Source organism: Ambystoma mexicanum, chromosome 8, assembly GCF_040938575.1.
Source record: "Ambystoma mexicanum isolate Mex_15411 chromosome 8, UKY_AmexF1_1, whole genome shotgun sequence".
Classification (NCBI taxonomy): Eukaryota; Metazoa; Chordata; class Amphibia; order Caudata; family Ambystomatidae; genus Ambystoma; species Ambystoma mexicanum.
The window spans coordinates 1,633,519,404-1,633,543,365 of NC_090929.1; the positions used below are offsets into that span (position 1 = coordinate 1,633,519,404).

The 23,962-nt window shown below is 43.1% G+C and overlaps 1 protein-coding gene across 2 annotated transcripts in view; it reads right to left on the reverse strand.

The window, feature by feature from the left end:
* LOC138473825 (deleted in malignant brain tumors 1 protein-like) overlaps positions 1–23,962 on the reverse strand; it is a 733,343-nt gene that overhangs the window by 278,189 nt on the left and 431,192 nt on the right. For both annotated transcript variants that reach the window (XM_069612215.1, XM_069612214.1), the window contains one exon: positions 4,432–4,582. In XM_069612215.1, coding sequence (XP_069468316.1) covers positions 4,432–4,582 — 151 coding nt within the window. The remainder of the gene's footprint in view (positions 1–4,431; positions 4,583–23,962) is intronic.

The window sequence follows — 23,962 nt, forward strand, 5'->3', positions numbered from 1 at the left end:
AACACAAAGGGTGTGAGGAATTGAATTCCAGAGTTGATTAGACAACACAGAGAAGGCGCGCACACCTCTCTTCATATATCTGAAGCGTGCGACTGACCCAAGCCCGGCCTCAGCTGAGCGAACGGGGCGGTGAGAAACATACCAGCAGAAATTAGTTTGCAGGTATTCAGCACCTGTACAACATAAAATATGGCGTAGAAGGCCTTTGATATGAGGACGTTTAGCTATGGGAAGCCAGTGCAGCCGGCACAGAACAAGAGAGATGTGCGCTGTCCTGGGGAACCCAAACACAAATCTAACCACAGAATTCTGGAGAACCTGAAGACGTTTTCTCAAATAAAAGGGTTGGCCAAGAAACCAAGAATTGCAATAATCAGGAGAAGACAGTGCAAGAGAAGCAACACTAGAGAGGCGCGAAACTGAGATAGCACAAAAGGCAGTACTTTAGGTAGGATTTTCAGTTAAGGTGACCCTTCTGACACACAGCTTTGATTTGCAGTCCCATGGAAATGGAGGATGAGATCTTATACTCCCAGGTTCCTTACCACTGGAAGCGCAGGGGGAAAGGGGCAGGTAAAGGGGGCCAAAACAGAGGAGGGCAGAGCGAGGTCTACATAGAGGAACCTGCCACAAGTTCCTCTGTTTTGTCACATTTGAGATTTTAACCAATAAAGACCCATCCATTCACCAACCGATGATTAAAGGCAGGATCTGAGTCCGGATGCAGTTTCAAACGAAGAGACGGAGGACAATTTGAGTATTGTCTCCATAAGAATAGCAGACAAACCCAAATAAAGAAGTAAGCTTGGTGAGGGGTTGGGCATGCAACTGGTCTTGGGTTCTTAAGAGAATGTACTTAGCTTTCTCGGTGTATAGTACAAGTAAAAAAGCACAAACGGGTAATGAATGTCTTTTAAGATATCCTAGGGTAATGGAATGAGCAAGCTGCTTCCGAGATCCTTACCGGTAGATGGCTCTACCCTGAGGGTCTCGGAGGGCCTTACAAGGTTCAAAGGTCTAAAAGGTGTGAAGTGAAACAGAATCTCCACATTTCTTCAAATTAGGAAAGTAAGATTAGGATAGATGGGTGAACGCAGGTAGGGCCTGGGTTATGTGCAGGGAAACAGGCATGTTTTGAGACTTTTCTGGAAAGTGCTGATGGAGGGTGAAGTGTGGATGTGAAGTGGTAGGATGCTCTGGGTGCCCTCTAGATAAATGTTTGTTTTTGTGTGCTTGTTAGTTTGCAGAGTGGAATGTTTTTGAAGGTGCTGGTTGGCTTGTCTTGTGTTTGCTTGGGTGATGGGGTTCAGGTTGCTGTTAAGGTCAAATAGGTTTTTAAGGTGGCCATGGCTTTGAATACAGTCCTTTGAATGCAGTTCTCTGGGGTAAGTGGAGCCGGTGAAGCTGGGCAAGAGCTGGGGTGATGTGTGAATGTTTGGATAGGTGGAGGATGAGTCTGGCTGCTGCGTCTTGTATGGCCTGCAGCGGGGGCAAGGATTCTGTTGGACAGTTCAGTGAGGAAAGCATTACCATAATCCAGCTTGTACAGAACTAGTACTTGGACTGCAGTACAGAAGCCATCAGGGGAAAGGATGTGTCTTATTTTGTGCAGGAGAAGTAGTTCTAGGTTGCATGTTTTCGTGATGCTTAAAAGAAAGTTGGGGTTGATGGTGAAGCAAAGTGATTTGCAGCTGTGGAGAGGGATATGTGTGAGTTGTCTGTGGCAAGTCCTTTGATACAAGATGTTTTGTCGGGTGTGTGCCTGGGTGGCAGATGAGGAGGTTTTCTGTTTTGGAAGGGGTGAGTTTGAGGAATGGGTGGCCATCCCGGTGGTGGAGGATGTGGAGTTGTGAGCAGGATGATTTTTGGAAGTATATTTGTGTTTCATCTGCATATTGGTGGAAACGGACATTGTGTTCGCAGAGGGTCTGTCCGACGGAGTCTACAGATGAGGAGGCATGGAGACAAATTGTGTTCAGTCAGTAAGGAAGAAGTTGAATCAGTCGGGGACAATGCCTGAGACTTTCAAGCTGTGGGTTGAGCTTTTGAGGAGAATGGTGTGGCTGATGGTGTTAAAGGCTGTGGAGGAGTCAGGGAGCATATGTACAGATGTGTGTCCTTTTTGATGCTGTGGAGGTCATTGTGGATGTGAAGTGCAGCAGTCTCAATGTTGTGGCCAGGTCAGAAGCCAGGCTGAAGGGGTTATTTGTGGTAATATGTTGTTAGAGTTGGAATGCTCACAACTCAAGGGTATTAAAGAGCATTGACTTCGGTAGGAGGTAGCTGCTCCAGTGATCAAGGCAATCTGGAAAACAGATTCTTCCTCTACACCCAAATGTTAATACACAGAGGATGAAGCTGAAGGGGGCAGCAGTAGCACCGTTTATGAAGACCTAGCCCTCAATGCCGTTCTATGGGGCAGCATTAGTGCAACTAGGCAGAAAGTACACAGGCTCCAAACTGCACCTTTCACAGGTTCTGTTTTACTGGTAGCACAACACACAGATTCCTGTACACAAATCAGTATGTGCAGGCACACAGGTGCACAGTTCAGAATCTTCCTGATCCATCCTCGCAGCAGGGATCACCTTACACATCTTACACATTGCTGTGCAGAGGCAATTGCCTCCTCCGCTCTCTTCCAATCTAACCAGCAACAGCAGGACATGGCTCATTGCACACGTGCTCTCTGATGAAGGCGTAGAAGACACCGAAAAGCAGAGTTGCCGCATCTCTTGTATCTAAGATGCCCTCATAGCTGAGGAGGCATCTTTCCCCTAATGCCCTTCAGGTAAACATTGTTAGGACCCAGGAGTGTGGCTGGCATGCGGAGCTGCAGAACCGCCAGTACAATGCAAATTCAAAGGCTGAGAATGCTGCAAGCTCCCCAGTGATAAGTAAGTGGCTACAGGGATTGGTGGTCAGCTACTTTTACGGTCGCTTGTGGTCTGGTTCAGAAGGAATGTGACCTTGCACTTTGGGTTGCACTTCCCCTTTTGAGGTGGGAAAGAATCTGATTTGCATATGGTCTTTCCTCCTGTGTAGTGCCACGGGAGGTCTGGAGAGTTCCCCAGAGCAAGGTTACAATTCATTCGAAACCTTCTTGTCATCACTCTTCAATTTTGCGTATGTTTTTGTTTGGCAGGAGAGTTACATTGTGGGGTTGAGTATAGAACAATCATGTGCAAATACGATTGATACCTGCAGCATTCCAGATGATATAGTATACAAGTATACATATATTTTGATTTGTGAACAATACTTTTCAATATATCCAGGCTTTACTTACACACACAATTATAGACCCCTCTGTGCTTTACTCACTGTTTGATGGAGAGGGTCAGCCTTTTCCTGCCGTTATAGACCCCTCTGTGCTTTACTCAATGTTTGATGGCGTGTGTCAGCCTTTCCCTGCAGTTATAGACCCCTCTGTGCTTTACTCACTGTACAATGGAGCGGGTCAGACTTTCCCTGCAGTTATAGACCCCTCTGTGATTTACTGACAGTATGATGGAGAGGGTCAGCCTTTTTCTGCAGGTATAGACCCCTGTGTGCTTTACTGACTGTATGATGGTGTGGGACTGTGGATCAGCCTCTCCCTGCAGCTACAGACCCCTCTAAGCTTTACTCACTGTCTGATGGAGATGATTAGACCTTTCCTGCAGTCAGCACCCGTTTACCTCCAGGCCAAAGGTGCTCTACAAATTCATGAATAAATAAATAAACCCCCCAGTGCTTTCATGCAGTTGTAAACAGCTCTGTGCTTTACTCAGTATTTGATGGAGATGATCTGATTTTTCCTGCAGTTATAGATGCCCTATGTGCTTTACTCACTGTTTGATGGAGCGGGTCAGACTTGCCCTGCAGTTATAGATATCTCAGTGCTTTACTCACTGTTTGATGGAGAGGGTCATCCTTTCCCTGCTGTTATAGATCTCTCAGTGCTTTACTCACTGTTTGATGGAGCGGGTCGGCATTTTCCTGCAGTTATAGGTCCCTCTGTGCTTTTCTCACTGCTCAATGGAGTGGGTCAGACTTTCCCTGCAGTTATAGGCCCACTGTGCTTTACTTACTGTTCAATGGAGCGGGTCAGAGTTTCTCTGCAGTTATAGATCTCTCAGTGCTTTACTCACAGTTTGATGGAGTGGGTCGGCATTTTCCTGCGGTTATAGGTCCCTCTGTGCTTTTCTCACTGCTCAATGGAGTGGGTCAGACTTTCCCTGCAGTTATAGGCCCGCTGTGCTTTACTTACTGTTCAATGGAGCGGGTCAGAGTTTCTCTGCAGTTATAGATCTCTCAGTGCTTTACTCACAGTTTGATGGATCGGGTGGGCCTTTTCCTGCAGTTACAGGTCCCTCTGTGCTTTTGCACTGTTTAATGGAGCAGGTCAGACTTTCCCTGCAGTTGCAAACTACTCTGTGCTTTACTCACTGTTCAATGGAGATGGTCAGCCTGATTCGGAAGTTGTTCTTCACTTCTATCCGCCATTCGCAATGTACGTTCGCTGGATAGTTTTCTGGATAATATGGGCTGGAAATGTACCCTTCTAGGTCTAGCAGGATTCCTCCACAGGCATAGATGGCTGCAGGAAAATAGAAAATAAAGACACATGTGTATGTTGTCATTGTCATGAAGACAGCACTAATCCGGTGATTGCATTGTATGCCAGCAGGTATGAGACCCTGGCAGTAGCCTGCTTTCTTGTTTGGCTATCAGGAGGGTAGGCAGTAGTGGCTTTCTACCCCAATGATTGGAAAATATTTTAGCCAATCAATCAATATTGTGTTGCTTAGAAAATATGTGGCAAAACACAGAGGTACAAGGAACAATTAAAACAATGACTGCATACAATTCACGTAAACATTTAAAAGGTGGGAAGACATGTTTGCACAACCCACCACAAATCCTTAACGATTATAATTGTAAATAAATTGCAAAACGTGCCACTAGGCACTGAAGTAACAGTTAAGCATTAAGAACCTGTCTCTATGTTTTTGGTTTTCCACACATATGATAAAAGCATTCACTGGCAGCAGACGTTTTCCGGCATATAAGGATTGGTCATTTTCTGCATGTGGCCTCTACCGTAACTGCTGTTGCAGTAATTACATCATGCACTTTTAATGTATAATGAGTGGCCAGGATAAGAACCGGGAAGACATAGACATGGGAGGCCACCAACCACTACAGGATATTGGCCCCCAGAGGCAGTTTTTTGGGGATACCCCATGCTCCCGATACCATCCCCTGCATCGTATGTCAAGTCTTTGGCCAACTGCCCAGGACCCCATTGTGGATTATAACCAGGGTTCTGAACCCACACATCTGGAGAATTCAGCCTTCTCCATTTGTAGAGCAGCAGTAGCTGAGCTCTGTGGCCAGTTTGGTAAATCTATCAAACATCACATGGCAGAATGCAATTGGTTTGCGGGGGCTGCTCACAAAAGCCACCATGAACTAACCCGCCTCAGACTGTAGTCACCTAGAAATAACACAACCTCATATCACCAGACCACCACGCAGAGCACTTCAGCAAGTTCAGCAGGATTCCGGGCAGCCGGGAGTAAAGCACTGTCTAAAACGAAGATGACGGCCAGCCGTAAAATAATCTAGATTTAAGGAACTGCAAGCTTGCACAACCGGATCAATTGTAGTCTGACCTAGATAGCACCAACTGAGCCCACCGTTAGCGCAACACATTTGCCATACATCTCACACTTACTAGGCCAATCCTAGAAACTCCAGAGTATAAAAAGTGGTTGAGTCGAAGGGGAGGATTGGGAGTTAGGAGTCAGATGGTAGAGGAAAGATGAAAACTCCAGAATAGAGTGTGGCGGCACCACAGGTAGGCTAAGAAAAGAAGAGGAGTTAATCTGGTGTAGGAGGAGAGAAGGAGAAAGAAAATGGAGGGAATGGAACGAAGGAGGAGAGGGGAAGGGCTGTAGAGAGGAGAAAAAAAGAAGCATAGGGAGAAGGAGAGGAGCATGAACATGTCAAATGACAGGAAGAAATGGAGCTGAAGAAGAAAGCACGAAATGAGAGAAGAAGGTAGTGAGGCAGTGGAACCGACCGGCAAAGAGAGTGAAGGAGGTAGAGAGGAATATCAGAGGAACATAAAAGGGAAGGAGGTGGAAACCAGCTCATAATGTAGGGATGACCTCAGGTGGTTGACTGAGAGGTGGGGAAACTATTTGTGCAGTGCCCTATAATCTACCGCCATTGTCAAGGAAAACACAGTTAGTGGCCGATGTGTTGGCACAATCAGGGAAAGAAAGGTGTTTGTTTATTCATGAAAAGTCCACCAGGCTCCAAAAAGAAGCATCTAATATTTGTAAATTGGAGACCTCACTTAAACACATGTTTTGGGAGCTTGAACAGACGGGTGTAATTCAAGAAAATGGCGATTTCAGAGACAATAAAGAACATATGTACAATGTGATGTCTCTTGAAGAAATAGTACATTCAATTGACTCTATGCGGTCTGGAAAGCCACCTGGACGAGATGGTCTCACATCTCACACTTTTATTCGATATCAAAAAAGGATTTATGAGCAGCCCATTTATGCTATAATTCCTCTATTAACTCTCACAGGTTCCCTTCCCATAGCCAACAGAAAGAATCAGGATGGAGCAAACCTTCACTAGAAGACTTTTACTAACCTAGATGCACCAATCCTGCCAAAGATGTTAATGAAAGAAAGTCATTTGTAAGGCGCACTCCTGAAGACCTAACTGCCTCGAGATATTGAAGATTGTGTCACTACTTCCAGACCAAACCTAGAAAACTACAACCACTGCCCTAGAGGAAAATAGGCCCCTTTACTTTGTTCCTCAAGAATCCCAATTCACCCAAGGACCTGTTTGACAGCTGGGTGATTTTCCTGGAAAGCCCAAAGAGCCTAGTTTGATGTTGCTCCAACAGGCTACAGAGGGCAAAGCGTGTCCCTGGTACCTGAGAGGGTGGGTCTGATTGCAGGCAGAGATCTTATTTTTAAGATGGCTGGGAATGGTTCCAGAGATTCGTGTGTGCACCCGGCATCCCAGGTTGCAGTCAATTTGAGCACTGACAGGGTCCCAATGTAACTACCTTCTAAGGAGGGGGCTGTGCTCCTTTCTTTGCAGGCCACCCACACATCTTCTTGGCAACTTTATATATGCAGGGGTTGCTAAGGGCTATATAGCCTGGTTACAAATCTCAGAATTGTAATCGGGGCAACAAGCCGCTTGGCAGTAGCCCCGGTACAAATATGGCGATTTGTAACTGGGTTATCAAGCCCTTAGCAACCCTATTTACAAGCACTGCACGGATCAGAGTGGGAATTGGAAAATACCCCCATCACAAGAGCCTTATCAGATTTTGTGATATGCTGTAGTGTAGGCCTTAACTGATGTAGCTATTAGAACACTGTGTTGTCTGATGCCTGAACCTTGGCAGTCGAAGTAATTTCAGAATCCAGCATAACTTCTAGATTATTCACTATGCTCTTTACTGAGAGGTTAACCAAAAATAAAGCAGGGAGACTGTTCCACGAGGGAAGATGTTTTACAGCCTGCCAAAGAAAATTCTCTCTGTTTTGCTGGTATTTACCTGCAACCAGTTATTCCCATCCAGTAAGTCCCCATTAGTCCCCACACCAGTAAGACAGTTGGATAGTACTTTCTTATGACCTGACCCACCAACCCATAGCCAGGAGTATCATCAGTATACTAGGAGCTGAAGAGATTCAGAAGCGGGCACATATATACATCAAATAAAATCAGGGACAGCGGAAAACCCTCAGGTACTCAACAGGATGATAGGTGCCAGGTCTACACATGATCCCCCAAACTAACCTCCGCGACACAGTGCTCCATGAAAGATGGAAACCCGCTTAAGTAGGTCTGTAGTTAAACCTGTGACCGCCGACAAACGTGATAAGAAGATGTAAAATTAAATCCTTTCAAAGGCTGTGAGTAGGTCCTGCAACACTAACAATAAAGCAACCCCAGAGATAGGAACGCCAATAGATTGCCACAAACCTCCATCCAGACAGATGTATTCCCATTTCAAGGTTCAAACCCAAATTGCAAGGAATGTAGCATGTTGGAATCCTTAGGGTGTCTCTGCAATTGTCTTCCCACCTCTGATTCCAGGATGTTAGATAGGAACAGGTCCATAGTACTGGAGCAATAGTTGCATTCGATTTCAGGGTCCAATAATTGCCTTTTTCAGCAAAAGTCTTAACAGTCCCTTTTGAGGGAACGACTCCCTACTCTAGGGAGCTGTGGCAAATATTGTGGCATTAACACCCATGCAAGGGCCTTTAAAGAGGGTCCCTGGGCCAATAACACCCGATCTGGCACATCGGAGAGCACGCTACGGCCATTAGCACCCCGGGTTACCCAAATGGTAACTCAGGGTGCTAAAAATAAAAAGTATTTTGCGTCCCGTTCAATGAATGAAAATACTGATCCAAAATGGCCACCATGGTTATAGAAGGCAGAGCTTCATACGGAGCCCCTCTTCTATGACCATGGCGGACGGAAAAGGGAAGCTACCACGGCGTTCGCCGTAATCAGGTAAGTGGGGATGGGGAGGACGGTTGGGATATATATTTTTTAAATGATAGGGGATGGCAGGCGGAAGCTGGAAGCTGTGGTGGTGAAGGCAGCCTGCGGGTTCCGTAGAACGCAAGCTCAGATTACAGGTCTCATGCTTGCGTTCCATGGAACCTGATTGGCAGGGACCCGCCACTCCTGTCAATCTTGGCAGAGAAGTGCATAGGAAGTTGTTAAACCTAACTACATCTTTGAGTGAGTGAGTCACACAGAATGCTCTCCAATTAAGTTCACTATATCCGCAAAATGACTTTCTGCAAAAAGGCATGTTTGGTGGACCAGATTGCTCGATATATTGTGACAGTGGTTTTTGTAGTTATTTGTTATGAAGGCTTTGACAGGCACAGGTAAGTCTTCATATGATATATTTATTAAGTTAAGTAGGGAAAAGACCCTCAACAACGGCAGGGGCTGCTTACAAATACAAAGACACTCTCAACTGACAAACTTAGAACGCTGACAGCAAAGTAAGCAAACACAGCTCCTGTGACCTCACTAGAACTTAAGGTAATAAACATTCCATGTCATTTAGCTTTACTATGCACAAAGAGGAAACGCTATGAAACAGCAACATCATAACACATCTCCCTTTTTTTCCAAAACTCCTTCACAAACCTGCATTTCACACACAACCTCTTTTCACAGCGGCAACCCTATTCTTGTTCCAAACTTGGCCACCAGCCATACGCACTGCACACTTCAACACAGCAACGACCCTAACTGGGTCAGAATATAACAAGTCACCCTTCTTTCTCACCACCCCTTTCCTAATCCTCAACCAGTCACCACACTTCACACGCAATTCCTTCCTTCCTCTCCTTCTATTTTCACGCATGATCCATTCACTCTTCTTCTTCTTGAGGGATTTTCTCACCTCATCAATGACCACATCAGATTCCCTGCTTCTGCCTATCCATGGCGGACACCATGGAATAAGGTTTGCGACCTCTCATGAGTTCGAACGGGCACAAACCGGTGGTAGCATGAGGTGCCATGCACAACGCCCACATCCTATTTTGAATAGTAGCTAATTTGTCAAATCCACACTCTTCGCCCATGCGAATGCTCTCCATTACGCATCTATTCAGTCTCTCAACTACTCCATTTGTTTCAGGATGATAAAGAGCTGCCCTCTTATGGCTCACACCACATCTTTCTAAATACTTGGGAAAACATCCCCCAGTAAATTGCGTGCCATTGTCTGTAAGAACACTCCCTGGGAGACCCTCACTCGCAAAAATCTCTTGTAATACTTTAATCATACTTTCTCCCGATATTTCTCTCACAATTCTAAAATCCGCCCAGCTGGAAAATAGATCAACTACCACAACAACAAATCTTCCCCGACCATATCCCAAATCGACAGGTCCCAGTATGTCCATGGCTACGTCACACCAAACACGGGAGGGCACACCCACATCAATTAAAGGTTGCTTCTTGGCTTCTAATCCCTTCCCGCTCCTCATGCAAAATTGGCACTCACCCAACTGGACTTCAACTTCTTTATCGAATCCCGGCCACCAGTAGTCTGTTCTCAATACTCCTTTAGTCTTTGCAATACCAATATGTCCACTGTGTGCCAAATCAATGATCTTTCCTCGAATGCCCGCTGGAGCCACTGCCCACTCCCATCTGAACAATATCTCATCAGCAACTGACAGTTCATCTTTCACCTCCCAAAAAGGTTTTTCTTCCTCTAATAACGCCGATTTGTTCGGCCAAACAGTAGAGACAACATACGAAATCACCTTACGCAATACCTTATCCTTTCTTAACTCATCCAACCACTCTTGCTTGGATACAATGCCGTCTGAGTTTACAAACACCATCTCCATGTTATCTTCAATCCTGTCCTGAGAATGAACCTTTACCCTTGACAAACTGTCCGCCAAAATGTTCTCTTTCCCGGGAATCACTTCAATCACAAATTTGTGGGCTTGCATCCTAGTGACCCATCCAGCCACTCTGCGCGAAATCTTGTCCAAACCTTTCGACTCAAAAATGATTTTCAAAGGTTTGTGATCCGTCTGGATCACAAATTCCACGCCCCAAACAAAACTTTTAAATCTTTCTACCGCCCAATAACATGCAAGAGCTTCCTTCTCAAGAACTGAACAACGTACTTCGGCACCTTTCAAACCACGTGATGCATGTGCTATTATAACTTCTGATCCATCATCTTGTTTCTGTGCCAGAACAGCTCCCAGGCCGCCCTCACTAGCATCTACCGTAATGATAGTCAACTTTCTCGTATCGAAACATCCCAAAGGTTTTGCCATATCTATTTCCTCTTTGATTCTAGAGAACTCTACATCACATTCACGACTCCATATAAAGTCTGCACCTTTCCTTAATATTTTCCTCATCTCCAGAACTTTGGTTGCATAGTTCTCTATGAACTTTTGATAAAACTCCATCATACCTAAAAATGAACAAAGTTCACTTTTGGTCGTAGGCTTTTCAATTTCCTTTATGGAGTTAATAATGCCTTCTTTGGGTTTTACCCCCTCAGATGATACTTCGTGACCTAAGTAATCCACTTTGGACACTGCAAATTTACACTTTTCCTCCCTTAAAGTAATGCCTCTCTCTTCAAAGATTTTTAACACAGCATTTAAACTTCTGTCATGCTCATCCAACGTCTCACCACATATTAGCACATCGTCTTGGAAGCAAAACACACCCTTCACACATCCAAGTAACCGATCCATAATCTTTTGAAATACCGATGAGGCCGACGCCAAACCGAACGGCATTCTCCTGAATTGAAACACGCCCTCATGAGTTATGAAAGCCGTGACCTTTCTACATTCTTCCATCAGCTCGACCTGGTGATATGCAGATGCCATATCAAGTTTTGAAAATATCTTCCCCCGGCCCACCATGGTTAACATCTCACCCATGTTTGGCAAAGGATGCCTATCAACCATCACACACTTGTTGAGCTCACGCATGTCTATGTACAATCTTAGATCGCCCGAGCTTTTTTTTACTACCACAAACGGTGACATCCACTCGACACCTCCTGCTCTTTCAATCACACCCATTTGTAGTAATTTATTAAGTTCATTCTTCACACCTTCTCTTAAAGAGAAAGGTACAGGCCTAAGTTTCGCAACAACTGGCAAACTACCCCTCTTTAGGACAATCTGGTGTTGAAATCCTTTCACCTTCCCCAAACTTTTCTCAAACACCCCATAATGCTCTGTCACATACTTGCCCACCACAGTGGACGGCAACGACAATTGGAGCACTTGCTCGGGATGGTTTGGATCTAACCGTACAGCAAGACTCTTCTGTTCTCTCCACCCGAGCAAAGATTGCCCTTTATTAGTGACATATACCTTACCCTTACACCTCCTTCCTTTGAACTGAAATTCACTCCACACGTATCCCAGCAACTCAATCCTGTCCTGATTGTACCCTCCGGGATTGATATCCGGCTCTATTAATCGAGTTACCTCTCCACACATCTCCTTCTCAAACACACTTCTGGACACTAAGGCAATATTTGAGCCAGAATCAGCCATCATGGAAAATTTATGACCATTCACATTCACTATCGCATACGGCCGCTCACAGTCGTCTCCATTTTCACCATCCATCACAACATTAATAGTATTGATGATGACATTCTGCATCAGAAGTATCACTTCCTCTTCTAACGATCTTCCATCCTCTTCTTCATTGACGTAAAGGACCTTCCTTTGACTGGACTGACCAAATTGATAGTTCTTGCAGCAGTTCGCAAAATGGCCTTTCCTTCTGCACTTCACACATGTCGCCTTACGACCTGGACACACGATAGATGAAGCAAAATGCGTGCTGCTCGCACATCGAAAACAGAGTCTGTCCTCTCTTCTTTCTGTTATCTGCTCTGGATCTTGGCTTCTCTTCTCTTCCCCAGTGACTCTATTCGACTGCTTGGATTTCCCCCTTCTTTTGCTTTTGCTATCTGCCACACTTAATACTTCACTCTTGACTTCCTTATGATCATTGGTTTCGTTCTTTGATAACTTCGCAACACATGCCAATGAATGTTCCACGTGCTTTGCAAGATCCAATACTTCATCTAGGTTGGGGTCATCCCTCAGCCACAACTCCTCACGTACCTTATTAGACTTACAGTGAGTCATAAACTGGTCCCGAATATGTTCATCAAATGTTCCTTGAAACTTGCAAGTTAATGCTAAATGTCACAGGGCTGTCACATATTCTTCAACCGATTCACCCTGAGCTTTCATCCACATGTGGAAATTATACCGTTCCAATATTGTGCTGGTCTTGGTGTTGAAATGCTTGTCCAGTTTCAACAGGGCCATATCAAATTAATTTCCAGCATCACCATCACTGCCATCTCCCGATGGCTGAGGAAGGGTCTCGTAAATTCTTTGCCCTTCATATCCTAAAAAATTTAACAACAAAGCCAACTTCCTTTCACTAGAATATGATGTCCCGCCGGCAGCCTTCAAATAATGAGCAAATCCCTTGCGCCATTGAGCCCATGGAATTTTTGCAGCTCCTGGTACCGGCATAAATATTGGTGGACCAGCTATCCCTGGTAAACCCGCCATGCTTCTTGGACACTCAAATGCCCGCTGCTCGCTTTCCCGCCTTGTTGAGCTAACACAACATCTCCTTCTCCTTTTAGTGCGCTAGGTTGAGCTTCTTAACTGGTGTGCTTCCTACAGTCCCCCTTCTATGTGCTCTGTTCTCTGAGTGACTGCAGGCTGACACAGTATATCCTGAAAATCCAGAAATGACTGGCACAGGGTGGAACAAATGGCACTATTTGATTTATCTTGTCTCTACATTTCTTTACAGTGCCCCACGTACATTTAAGAATCCTTAGCCAAGCTTTTTGGGGTTCTTAAAGCTCTTCATCCAGCAGCAACATCATAACATTATTGTAACAGTTGAAACTGTAACGCCTCTGTAATTTTTCGTCCATTTATTTCTACCTGTCTGCACGGTTGTCAACAGTTTTCAAATGCTTGTGAACCAGGGTGCCGCATGAGTTTATTGACAGCTCATTCTTAAGGCAGCAGCTGCGTTAGCCACAAGATTGACAATGTTATGATGATAATGAAGCTAACAATACCCTCGTCCGGCAATTCTTGGTTCAGAATTTCCCAGTCACTGGTGCCATCTGCCCTAAATCTATTGGTGCGTTATAAGAGAATCTCTGTAATCTTCCGTTATGCTTGAAACATTGTATTCAATGGTACATCTCAACACTCCTATTAGATAAACTCTGATGGAGCAGTGTCACACTCACTAAAGGATAGCTGATTGTTTACTTTTCAGTTAATTATGACAAGTAAATGATACTTTCAATAAATAAAAACATTTATAACCAATTTTAATCTTTATATGCAAAATCGTATTTTCCATTCTTTCCATCTACTTTAATCTAATTCAACATGAATAGAATTATGGAAAATGTACTTGACATAGAGAATATGAATACATAGTGAAACACGTTTTCATTACTATATCATAACGATAGTAATCATATACACTCACATATTCCCAAGATGGTGCTAAGTAAGCCCACACAGTGTCTAACAAATTAGAGACACCAGTGGTTAATATCTGACCAGCACGTGGAAGGGTGGCAGTGAGTTTGAAAGATACGTTGAGAAACACGTCTTCTTTGCTATATCATTGCCGTAATAATTAGATACACTCACATACTCCCAAGATAGCACTAAGAGACCATGTAGTGTCTAACAAACAAATCTGAGATACCATTAGTTGTTTAAAAGATGCAAGGAGACGAAGCGACTGTTTTCACAGCCGACGTGTGTATTACGCATAACCGAGAGCAAATAGAACAATCAGTTATTTTGTTTTTGTATCACATTTTTTTAACTGTTTAGTTACATATTATTATAGAAACCAACTCTTACTTTGTGGTTTCTGGGATACATGTAAAGAACAATTAGATGTTCCTCACTGTTCCTTTTTAGGACATTAAATAATTTGTGACTGAGGACCACATCAAGCCCATTTAATACATTATTTTCTATAAATGGAGTAGAAACTCAAAATGAGTTAAAGCTAAATCAGAGAAGTGACAGATATGCCTTAAGCATAACATACTAAACACAACATGATGTGGTTTGTTGTGATTTTTTGAGTTACCCAAGATTAAAGGAGAGCAACCTCTTAAAATTATACTTAGAAGAGAATCTTAATATTTATTTTGAATTTTAATACGATGGTGTGTGTGCTATATTTGAAAATGCAACAATATACCAGAGGGCAGGTTGGATACCTGTCTAAATTCTTAAATAAAAAAAATAAATCTTGGTTAAAATTAATTGAGCTAAAGCATATTAGTAAGGTGTTATTATTATTGTTATTATTATTTTTATTTAGTATTCATCAGCCTATAAGGCTTTTGAAACAAATCAACACAAACAATAGTGCATTTTTTTTCAACTGCATTTAATAAAAGGTTCACATCTTATGTTAAGTACATCAGCAAACACAGTCATAATTAAAAGAGAACAGTGTCATTAATCAACTGAATCACAAAAATAAAGGCAAGATGAAAGAAAAAGAAGAAATTGAGGCTTCGCAAGGTTGGAAAGCTTAAACCCAAGATCCATACATTGGTACTTTCCCACAGTAACAACACCCAAAATCCAATAGGTTGCTCAAAGCCATAACGGCGGAACACATCATGCATCAGAACTTGCCCCCAAATCTTTATTATCCGGCTCCTTTATTGAGAAAATGTAGAACATGGTCCCAGATGTTACAGAGCCTGGCTGAAGGAATTGTTAGCAGACAATAGCCCAGCTGTGCACCACAGCACCATATCACGTCCACCAACCACTGCTCAAACAAGGGTGGGGCTGGACTAGACCACTGCAACAGAATACACGGCTTAGCTAAGATCATACACAATGATAACAACTTCCTGTAGTTTCAAGGCAGGCCAGGCCTCTGCCCTAACATACAACACAATAGTTCACAAGGTACCTCACTACCGATTACCTGGGTCACGACAGAGACTAGCAGATCCCAGAAGGTGGAAAGTTTTGGGCATGCCCAAATCATCTGCAAAAAGTCTGCAGCATCTGAATGACACCTAGGACATGTCCCATCAATAGTCGCATCGAAGCTCATGTGGTGGTAAGGGGAGAGGTATACCTGGTGTAAAGTTTTAAATTGAATCAATTAAGTCTCGTATTTAGGGCCACGGTATACTGTATGCCAAGCTTTGTTCACTCAGCCACTATAGACTCATTACACGTCGGCTGCAATACCATGATCCTCCAAGCACATAGTCCCGGCTCATACAGGATCTGTATCTGCAGTCGTCTAACTAATTTCCTCAATCTATTGATAGTATAAAATAGTGCAACAAAACGACAATTGTCACAATCCTGCATGGACACAAGAGAACCCTGTAACGAATAGGGGTGAACCGAGCCCTTCTCAATCCAAGTGTGTTGAAAATGCAGCAACCCCTGCATCCAGTATGACCCAAACTGAAGTTGAGAAGCCAAATAATAATGCTCCATATCTGGGGCACATAATACTCCTGGATTATAAAATCTGACAAGTGTTTCCCACTTGACTCTAGGTGACTTAGGATGCCATGTCAAATTTACCAGCAAAGATCTAAATTTAGTAAAAAGGTTTGCCCCCGGCCACACCAGAATTTTTTGAAAGTCGTTTAATTATTACCTTGGACATGATAAGTCAGCGTTCTAACACTCAACCCCATTCTTTTCTACCTAGACATAAACAACCTTTTGATGTAGCTGTCAATGAGATGAAAAGGGGAAAGAAGCAGGGCAATTGAACTGTAATTCCACTCTGAGTCCTCATTAGATGGTCTTGCTATGGCCAAATTAATGATTAGATTAGCCTACTCTGGATGCCATAGGTCCCATAATATCCAGCTTTATATTGACGAAAACCAAATATTGTTCAGGAGACTGATTGATCAATATGTTGGTGCAATATGGAGATTACTCAATGGAACTGCCTCTAAGCAATCAACTCTCCAGGTATGTTGTGTGCCTGAAGGATCCTGGTCGGATTATCTCGTCAACAAATTCAATTTAGGGAGTGGGTCTACAGTCCCGAGGGGCACAAATGCCATGGACCCTCCTACCTGGGAGTTTAAATTTGACACAGATGATTGAGAAGTTAATTAACTCAAGGGCCTCGGGACCAGATGGAGCCTCGAACCAGTTTGTTAAAGACAACGCCCCCTTGTGGACTGACATCCTCTTTAGATGATTTTCCAACATTGTGGTTGGTGCAGGTTGTCCTAGCTCTTTGAATAAAGCTATCATAGTTCCAATTTTTCAATTGGCCTCTATAGCTGACCGGGCAAATATTCGCCCTGTAGCCTTAATTGATTCCTCTGCAAAAGTATTTGCAAAATTAATATTGATGGACCATACAAAGTGGGTGGAGGGTGAGAACCTGTAAAGCCTCCTACTAACAGGATTTAGGAAAGGGGTTGGGACATCTATAAGTGCCCTGGCTCTGTCCACTTGCACTTCGGATATTGGCGGTGCCTTTGGTAAATCATTACATGTGGCAGTGTTAGACATATCGGCTGCATTTGATAACATCAACATAGCTATTCTTTGGGAAAAGTTGGAAAAGTGGGGCATCTGCCGGGGTCTCTTGAGAATGGTAGAGTTGTTATACAGCAACAAATCTGTAAGCATTAGACTGACACACAGGGCAAATTGTCAAGTCCCATTTTTGTCACGAGAGGGGTCTGCCAGGGCTGTGCACTAGGCCCAATTCTGTTTAACCTCTTTCTATCAGACTAATGGAAGGAGTCCTTACTATGGGTGAGATATGCTTCCAAATGGGGCAATCTAAGAGTCAACATCATTGCCTATACAGACAACCTCTTTTTAATGGATTATACTCCTGCTGGCCTTCGAACACTTCTGGATGGGCTATATGAACCATCTCAAAACTAACCCCGGAAGTCATTTGTATTGACCTATTCTACAAAGCGAAAGCCAAAATCCTACTCCTGCAGCCTAAATCAGACCACAATTGAACAGGTTCTCACTATAATTTATCTTGGGTACCTAATCTCGACAGGAAAACAATTCCGGCTGTGTATCAAAAGTGTATCAACTATGACTACCCTGTTTACCATCCTTATTAGCCACACAGAGACAAAAAAGTAGTCTAAATAAGATGCAACACCCCCTCTGCTCCATGTGCCCACATGGAGACCTGGTTCAAATCCACTGCACAATGTTCCAGTCTCTAAAATATTGGTTCCCTTGCTTCCCCCTTTTGGATAAAATTCCTCGTTTGGTTGTCTTAGTGTCTACACCATTAGAACCCACACTGAGACATATAGGGTTAAAATGCCCCCTAATCAATATCATATTGTTTGAGTTCTTCTCCATTGCATCTTGCAGGATTACATGTAGCACATCTAAACTTTTATCTAGTGTGGTAGATGCTGGATTGAAGTAAACACATATCAGTAGGTATACGTGCAAAAGACATCCAATTAGACTCAATTCAACAGCCAATATACCATCTGCAGCATATATAATTTCAGATTTATGATCAACTGAATTACTGATCAATATAGCCACACCACCCGATGAACGCCCAGCCACTTCTTGTCGTGCAGGTGCACTGAAAGTTGCATATCCATCCACCACAAACGTGTTCACAGTCATGGTTTCCTGTATGAATAAAATCATAGGCGACCAGGAACTCTCAGAGCTTTGAAGCCTGTGATCCAGATTTTTCATCCCACAGCAATTCCATGAAATGAACGTGAATTCAGATTGACTAGAATTGCATTTGATTTGCCGCCATATCTATTATGGAGGTCATCAGCGGCGCCAGCCATGTTATATTCGATGCCGCTCCCACTAGTGCTGAGATCTGGGCAATGAAATCAGCAACCTGTTCCGAGCTAGAAGAGGTATTCTTAACACAAGGTGGATTTTGATCGGTGGCAAGTGGTTCATCCAGAAAGGCATCAGCCACTTCTATGGACCGAAATAGACATAAATCTAAGCCACGCAATTCAAAATCTTTCCTTTGCTCCCATAACAACCACACTATGATTATAGATTGAGGAGCACAAATCATACGCAGGTTGTTATGGTTTGCCAATCTGATCCCCTCTATATCATCAGAATGTAACGTCCTCAATTGGGGGCTACCCTTGAGGACATTAACAAGAACAATCTATTCAGTCTTTGCTGGCCATTCATTTTAGGGTCACTTTGCCATCGCAGAATATACCGTGAGTCCCTTGTAAAAGATACTTCATCCATCTCTATCTCAGAAATGGTCTGTGAATTTTGCACTCGAGTACTCGGCTCCCTATCTTCGCAAGTGGAATTTATGGGGATGCCAGTCTCATCCCCTGTTGACACAATCTCTTTTTTGCTTTCTGTTAAGTTGCTTGTTGCAACCTCTGCCCTTGCCTGTTCGTCACACCTTCCCTTAGACTCATCAAGGACGCCATTGCCATAATGAGCAAATTGTTTATTTACAATAGGTCCTGCACTTCTTTTTTGGCATCAGGGTTCAAAGAACTCAGCGGTTTTTCGACCATGCGCGTGTTTGTTTTATCATCATTCATGCTCACATATCTACTTGTTTTATTAATAACAATAGGGTAGTAGGTTGACATTCGACCTTGTTTCTGTAGACTTGATAGATCAAGAGCCTCGCCACTTGGGCCTGCCCCTTGGTTTTCATTAGCCGTCCCTCTAGGTGATTTTAGCTTTTGTTCTAGAGGCAGAGCCAAATTAAGTAATGCTTTAGATTCCTCGTTAAGTTGAGTTAAATCGATCACTAGTTCATTGGCCGAGTCATTTGTGTGACCTCTCATATTTGTCTCTTGATCGCCATTTACAGCATTTTCATTTCCCTTTTTTTTTTTGGCCATATCTTGTGTGTTTGAGTTGCTATTTTTGTTCTTTTTTTTATTTACTTTTTTTAGCACCTTAGCCTGTGCGCGTTTGATTTCTCGAGAGAAAAAGACCGTAGCAGGTTCTTCTTGATCATTTCCCTCTATCTCAACATTAATTGCATTATTCAGCTGTCAGATAACTGATATTATTGGCAAACTTCCACTAACCTGCTCAACAGATGTAGTATCGGCATTCTCAATCAATTTGATGAGGGGTGAAGGGCTATTTGGAGGCTCCTTCAGATACAGGGTACTTTGTGGCTACCATGGCTATAAAATGTAAATAAGGCTTGAACATGTAACCACCATCAACCATCATCCCATATATATATATATATACTACAAAAAAAACTTTGTTAAGGGGACGTTATGGTTAAGTTGCCCTACGAAAAACCTGTGCACTTCACTAAAGAAAAATGTTCGCCCTCCCCATTGTGGTTCAAATTAAAAACGAAAAACCCCTGAAATTCGCCAGTTATGGCAGACTGAGCCCCCTTACTTGCCATCGCCACTGTGCACTGCTAAAACTAACACCCAGAACATGAAAGCTGTCCTCTGAAATGTCACTGATGACATCACTGACGACATCACATGTTTAGCCTATTTGTTTCCATTGCCTGCCATATATATATATGTATATTCAGTAAAAAAAAAACGTTGTTAAAGGGATGTTATACTTCACAGTGAAACCAAAAAACACTGCACATTCCCCCATTATGGTAAGCCAAGCAACCATAACTACCGGCACCACTGTGCACGGCTAACACTAACACCCAGGAGAAGAAAGATGATATCACAAATGACTATCACATTCTTTTCAGTCGTTGTCATTGATCTTTACATACATGTGTTGTACATGTACTAATTATTTTCTGTAAAAATGTGCGTAAAAACAGCAGCGGAGTAGTGAACTTACGTTGACATAAAATGCCAAACAAACTCTGTGATGCGAAGCGCAATGACGTCAGAAATACTGGATGCAACACTGGATGTCATCAAGATGTCATCTTTGATGTCCTGGGTGTTAGTCTTAGCAGTGCACGGTGGTGGTGCAAGTTATGGTTGCTTAGTTTACCATAACTGGAGAATTTCAGTTTTTTTTTCGATTTTACTTGTAACCATAACAACCTTTTAACAATGTTTGTTTTTTACTGAATTTCATAGGTTTTTATTAGTGCAACTTAATCATAACGTCCCTTTAACAAAGTTTTTCATTGAATTTCATAGGTTTTTATTAGTGCAACTTAACCATAATGTCCCTTTAACAAAGTTTTTCATTGAATTTCATAGGTTTTTATTAGTCCAACTTAACCATAAAGTCCTTTAAACAACGTTTTTTCAGTGATTTTCATTGGTTTTTATCAGTGCATGCTATTTTCCTACAACTTACTAATATCATACTTACCAAATATAAGAATATTTATGTCCAATTTACAAAGTGTCACCTTAAAACTCTGCCATTTCCCACCTTCTAGAATCATTTTTAACACTTCTATACACTTTTTGCAACTATTTCAACTAGTTTTGCATCCGTAGACGTCTATGAACATCTGACTTCATTGCAGACCTTCCGGACAGTGCCACATGACCATACGCTGGCACGCAGCATGATGACGTGTCCGAGAACCCGTCCACACTTCACGATAAGACCCATCCTTCGCGAACAGTTCGGGACTGCATTTTCTACTGATCTAGGAACTTTCAACTTCAAAATGTCCCTTGCACACCTCCTACACCTTTTCGTACTCATTATCCATTACCAATCTAGTACACAGTACATACTTGGAAGAATTTTATCAAAACTGCTATTTATCTTAAAAATGGCATCAGCTATTGCCATCCCTCCTCCCCAAGAGCCACCACCACCACCAGCTGGAGGATCTTCAAAACAAAAAAAGCACAGTACTTTTGAAGACAATGAAAAGGACCAAGAAGATGAGGTAGAGGAAGTGCCTACTTCTAGCACCAAGATCGAATCATGGGTGTGCCAGTTCTTTGCTACTGTTGGTAGTGTACCAAAAGCTAAAGCTACCAAAGTGAAATGCACTGAGTGCACTCAGTCACAGACTACCTGGACAGTACTCCTATGGGACCACCTCCATGCGCCGCCATGCCAAATCCAATTACCGCAATGCTCTCAGAAAGTTTGTTCGTTTCTCACCAAGTAGTAAGATGTCTTCCTCCACCTCATCTTCCTCAACAAATACTGTAACCACACATCCTGATGTCTGCGGGCATTGGTGTGTTATAAATAAATAAATACATAAGGAGGGCTACGGACCATTAACATCCATTGCAGCCCCTGAAATGGGGGATAAAGGCCATTAGCACCCCTGGTCCCGAAAGCGCGAACCCAGGGTGCTAAAACATAGATTTTTCTTCCTATGTGGCGTCCCGCTCTAAGAAGGAAGGACAATCCTTTTACAAGACAGCCAACATGGAAATAGAAGGCGGGGCTCCGTACACAGCCGTACACAGCCCCTCTTCCCTTGCCATGGCAGCCTGCATGACCCTATGAACATATTATCGCAAGCACTTTTTTTCCCTTTCAAACCTATCCTACCTTCAAATAACTTTTGCCACATAGCCGGTCCCAGGTAGACATAGCCACTTTAACACCATTTTTCGTCCATAGCGGTCATGGCCAGTAGCCAGATTGTCCGCGTCATGACCTTATGCCATGACCCAAGCAATCTGGCTACTGCCCAGGGCCACAGGCTATACATCAGTCACCAAAGGTATATGACTCTATTTTTTGTACCTACATTATTACACTTGTAAAAAAATAAAACATGGGCACATTTGCAAAACCATGCTTTAATGTCCTTGCCAATGCGCCTCACGAGTTTGCTCGAAATCCACCCACGTTTTATTTTTTTTAGTGTCAAGATGTATGTACATACAATAGTCATATAACTTACCCCCCCCCCCCTTGACAAAATCTATTCAGTCTTTACACAAACATTGAAGGTTGGGTCTATAATCTTTCTCAAAACTTGTGTCCACATTCGTCAAATAGCCACAAAGTTCTAAGCCATCTAAAAATGTTAAGACCCCCCCTCTAATTTTGCCCCCTCTTGAGAAAATCCCACCAAACTTTAGAAAACCATTTATATCTAGATCCAAAATCGTTTTGCCAAATGTTGTGCAGATTCGTCAAATGACACCACATTTATATGATTTTACAATATTTTGGGACCACCCCTCTAATTTTGCCCCCTCTTCACAGAATCCCACAAAACTTTGCAAAAACATTCAGGATTAGTTCTAGAATACAATTGCAAAATTACATGCAGTTTCATTGGATGGCGCAAAAGTTATAAGCCATCCAAAAACTGCTTTTCCCCAACCCTGTAATGCAGAAATAGGTACAGATGTCCTAGGACATCTGAAGTGTCCGGAAACACCATAGCACTGCCCCAGGACATCTGGAGTGTTCGCGGGCTTTCGGGGGAAGAGGGGGGGCAACCTGTTTTTCGGCTTTTTATGGCCATATCCAATCCAATCCTCAGAACCCCCCCACATCCCCAGAGATTGTTTGTTAAGTTTGACAAGAGAAATGCTGCTTTTAAAAAAATGTTTTGTGTTCACTGTGCTGTCCGCGGACCCCAAAAAAGTCTGCGAATCCAAGATGGCGGGCGCTTCAGGAAAACCGACGCATTTCATGTTTTCTCGCCAGCCAATCAGCGGGCGTGTCCCAATGTCAGCGGACCACGCAAAAGTCCACAAATTTTCTGGTCAATCGGAGGACAGTCTGCGGACAGTACAGCCAATCAGAGGCCAGTCTGCGGACCGAACAGGGAAGTGAGTCTGCGGAGTGGACATAGATATCACTAATTTTGTTGCCTCACATTTTGGTCATTTTAAAAAAACTACTGGACGGATTTACATCAAATTAATAAAAGCACGCTTTCGGGACCAAGCCGCCGCTCCTGCCGCAAATTTGGTGAGAATCTGTCCAGCGGTTTGGGCTGTAGGTGTGAGCAAAGTTTTATCCCATTATGTCTATGGGAAAAAAAGAAATTTTGGGACCCTACTATAACCTATAACTTTGCCCCCGCTGGACCAAATTGCACCAAACTTTGCAAATTCAGAGTGGGCCATATACTTTATTTGCAAAGTTTGGTGAGGATTCGTCAAGAGGGAGCAAAGATATAAGCCATCCAAAAAGTGCTCTTCCTATGGGATTAGCAACTTAACCATAACTACACAGCCACGGATATATATATATACATATGTTGCCCTAACAAAAACCTGTACACTTCACTAAAAAAAAACTTTCCACCTCCCCTTTATGCTTCAAATTAAAACCGAAAAACCCCTGAAATTCGGCAGTTATGGTAAACTAAGCCCCCAACCCTGCCACCACCCGTGTGCACTGCTAACACTAACACCCTGACCATGAAAAATGTAATC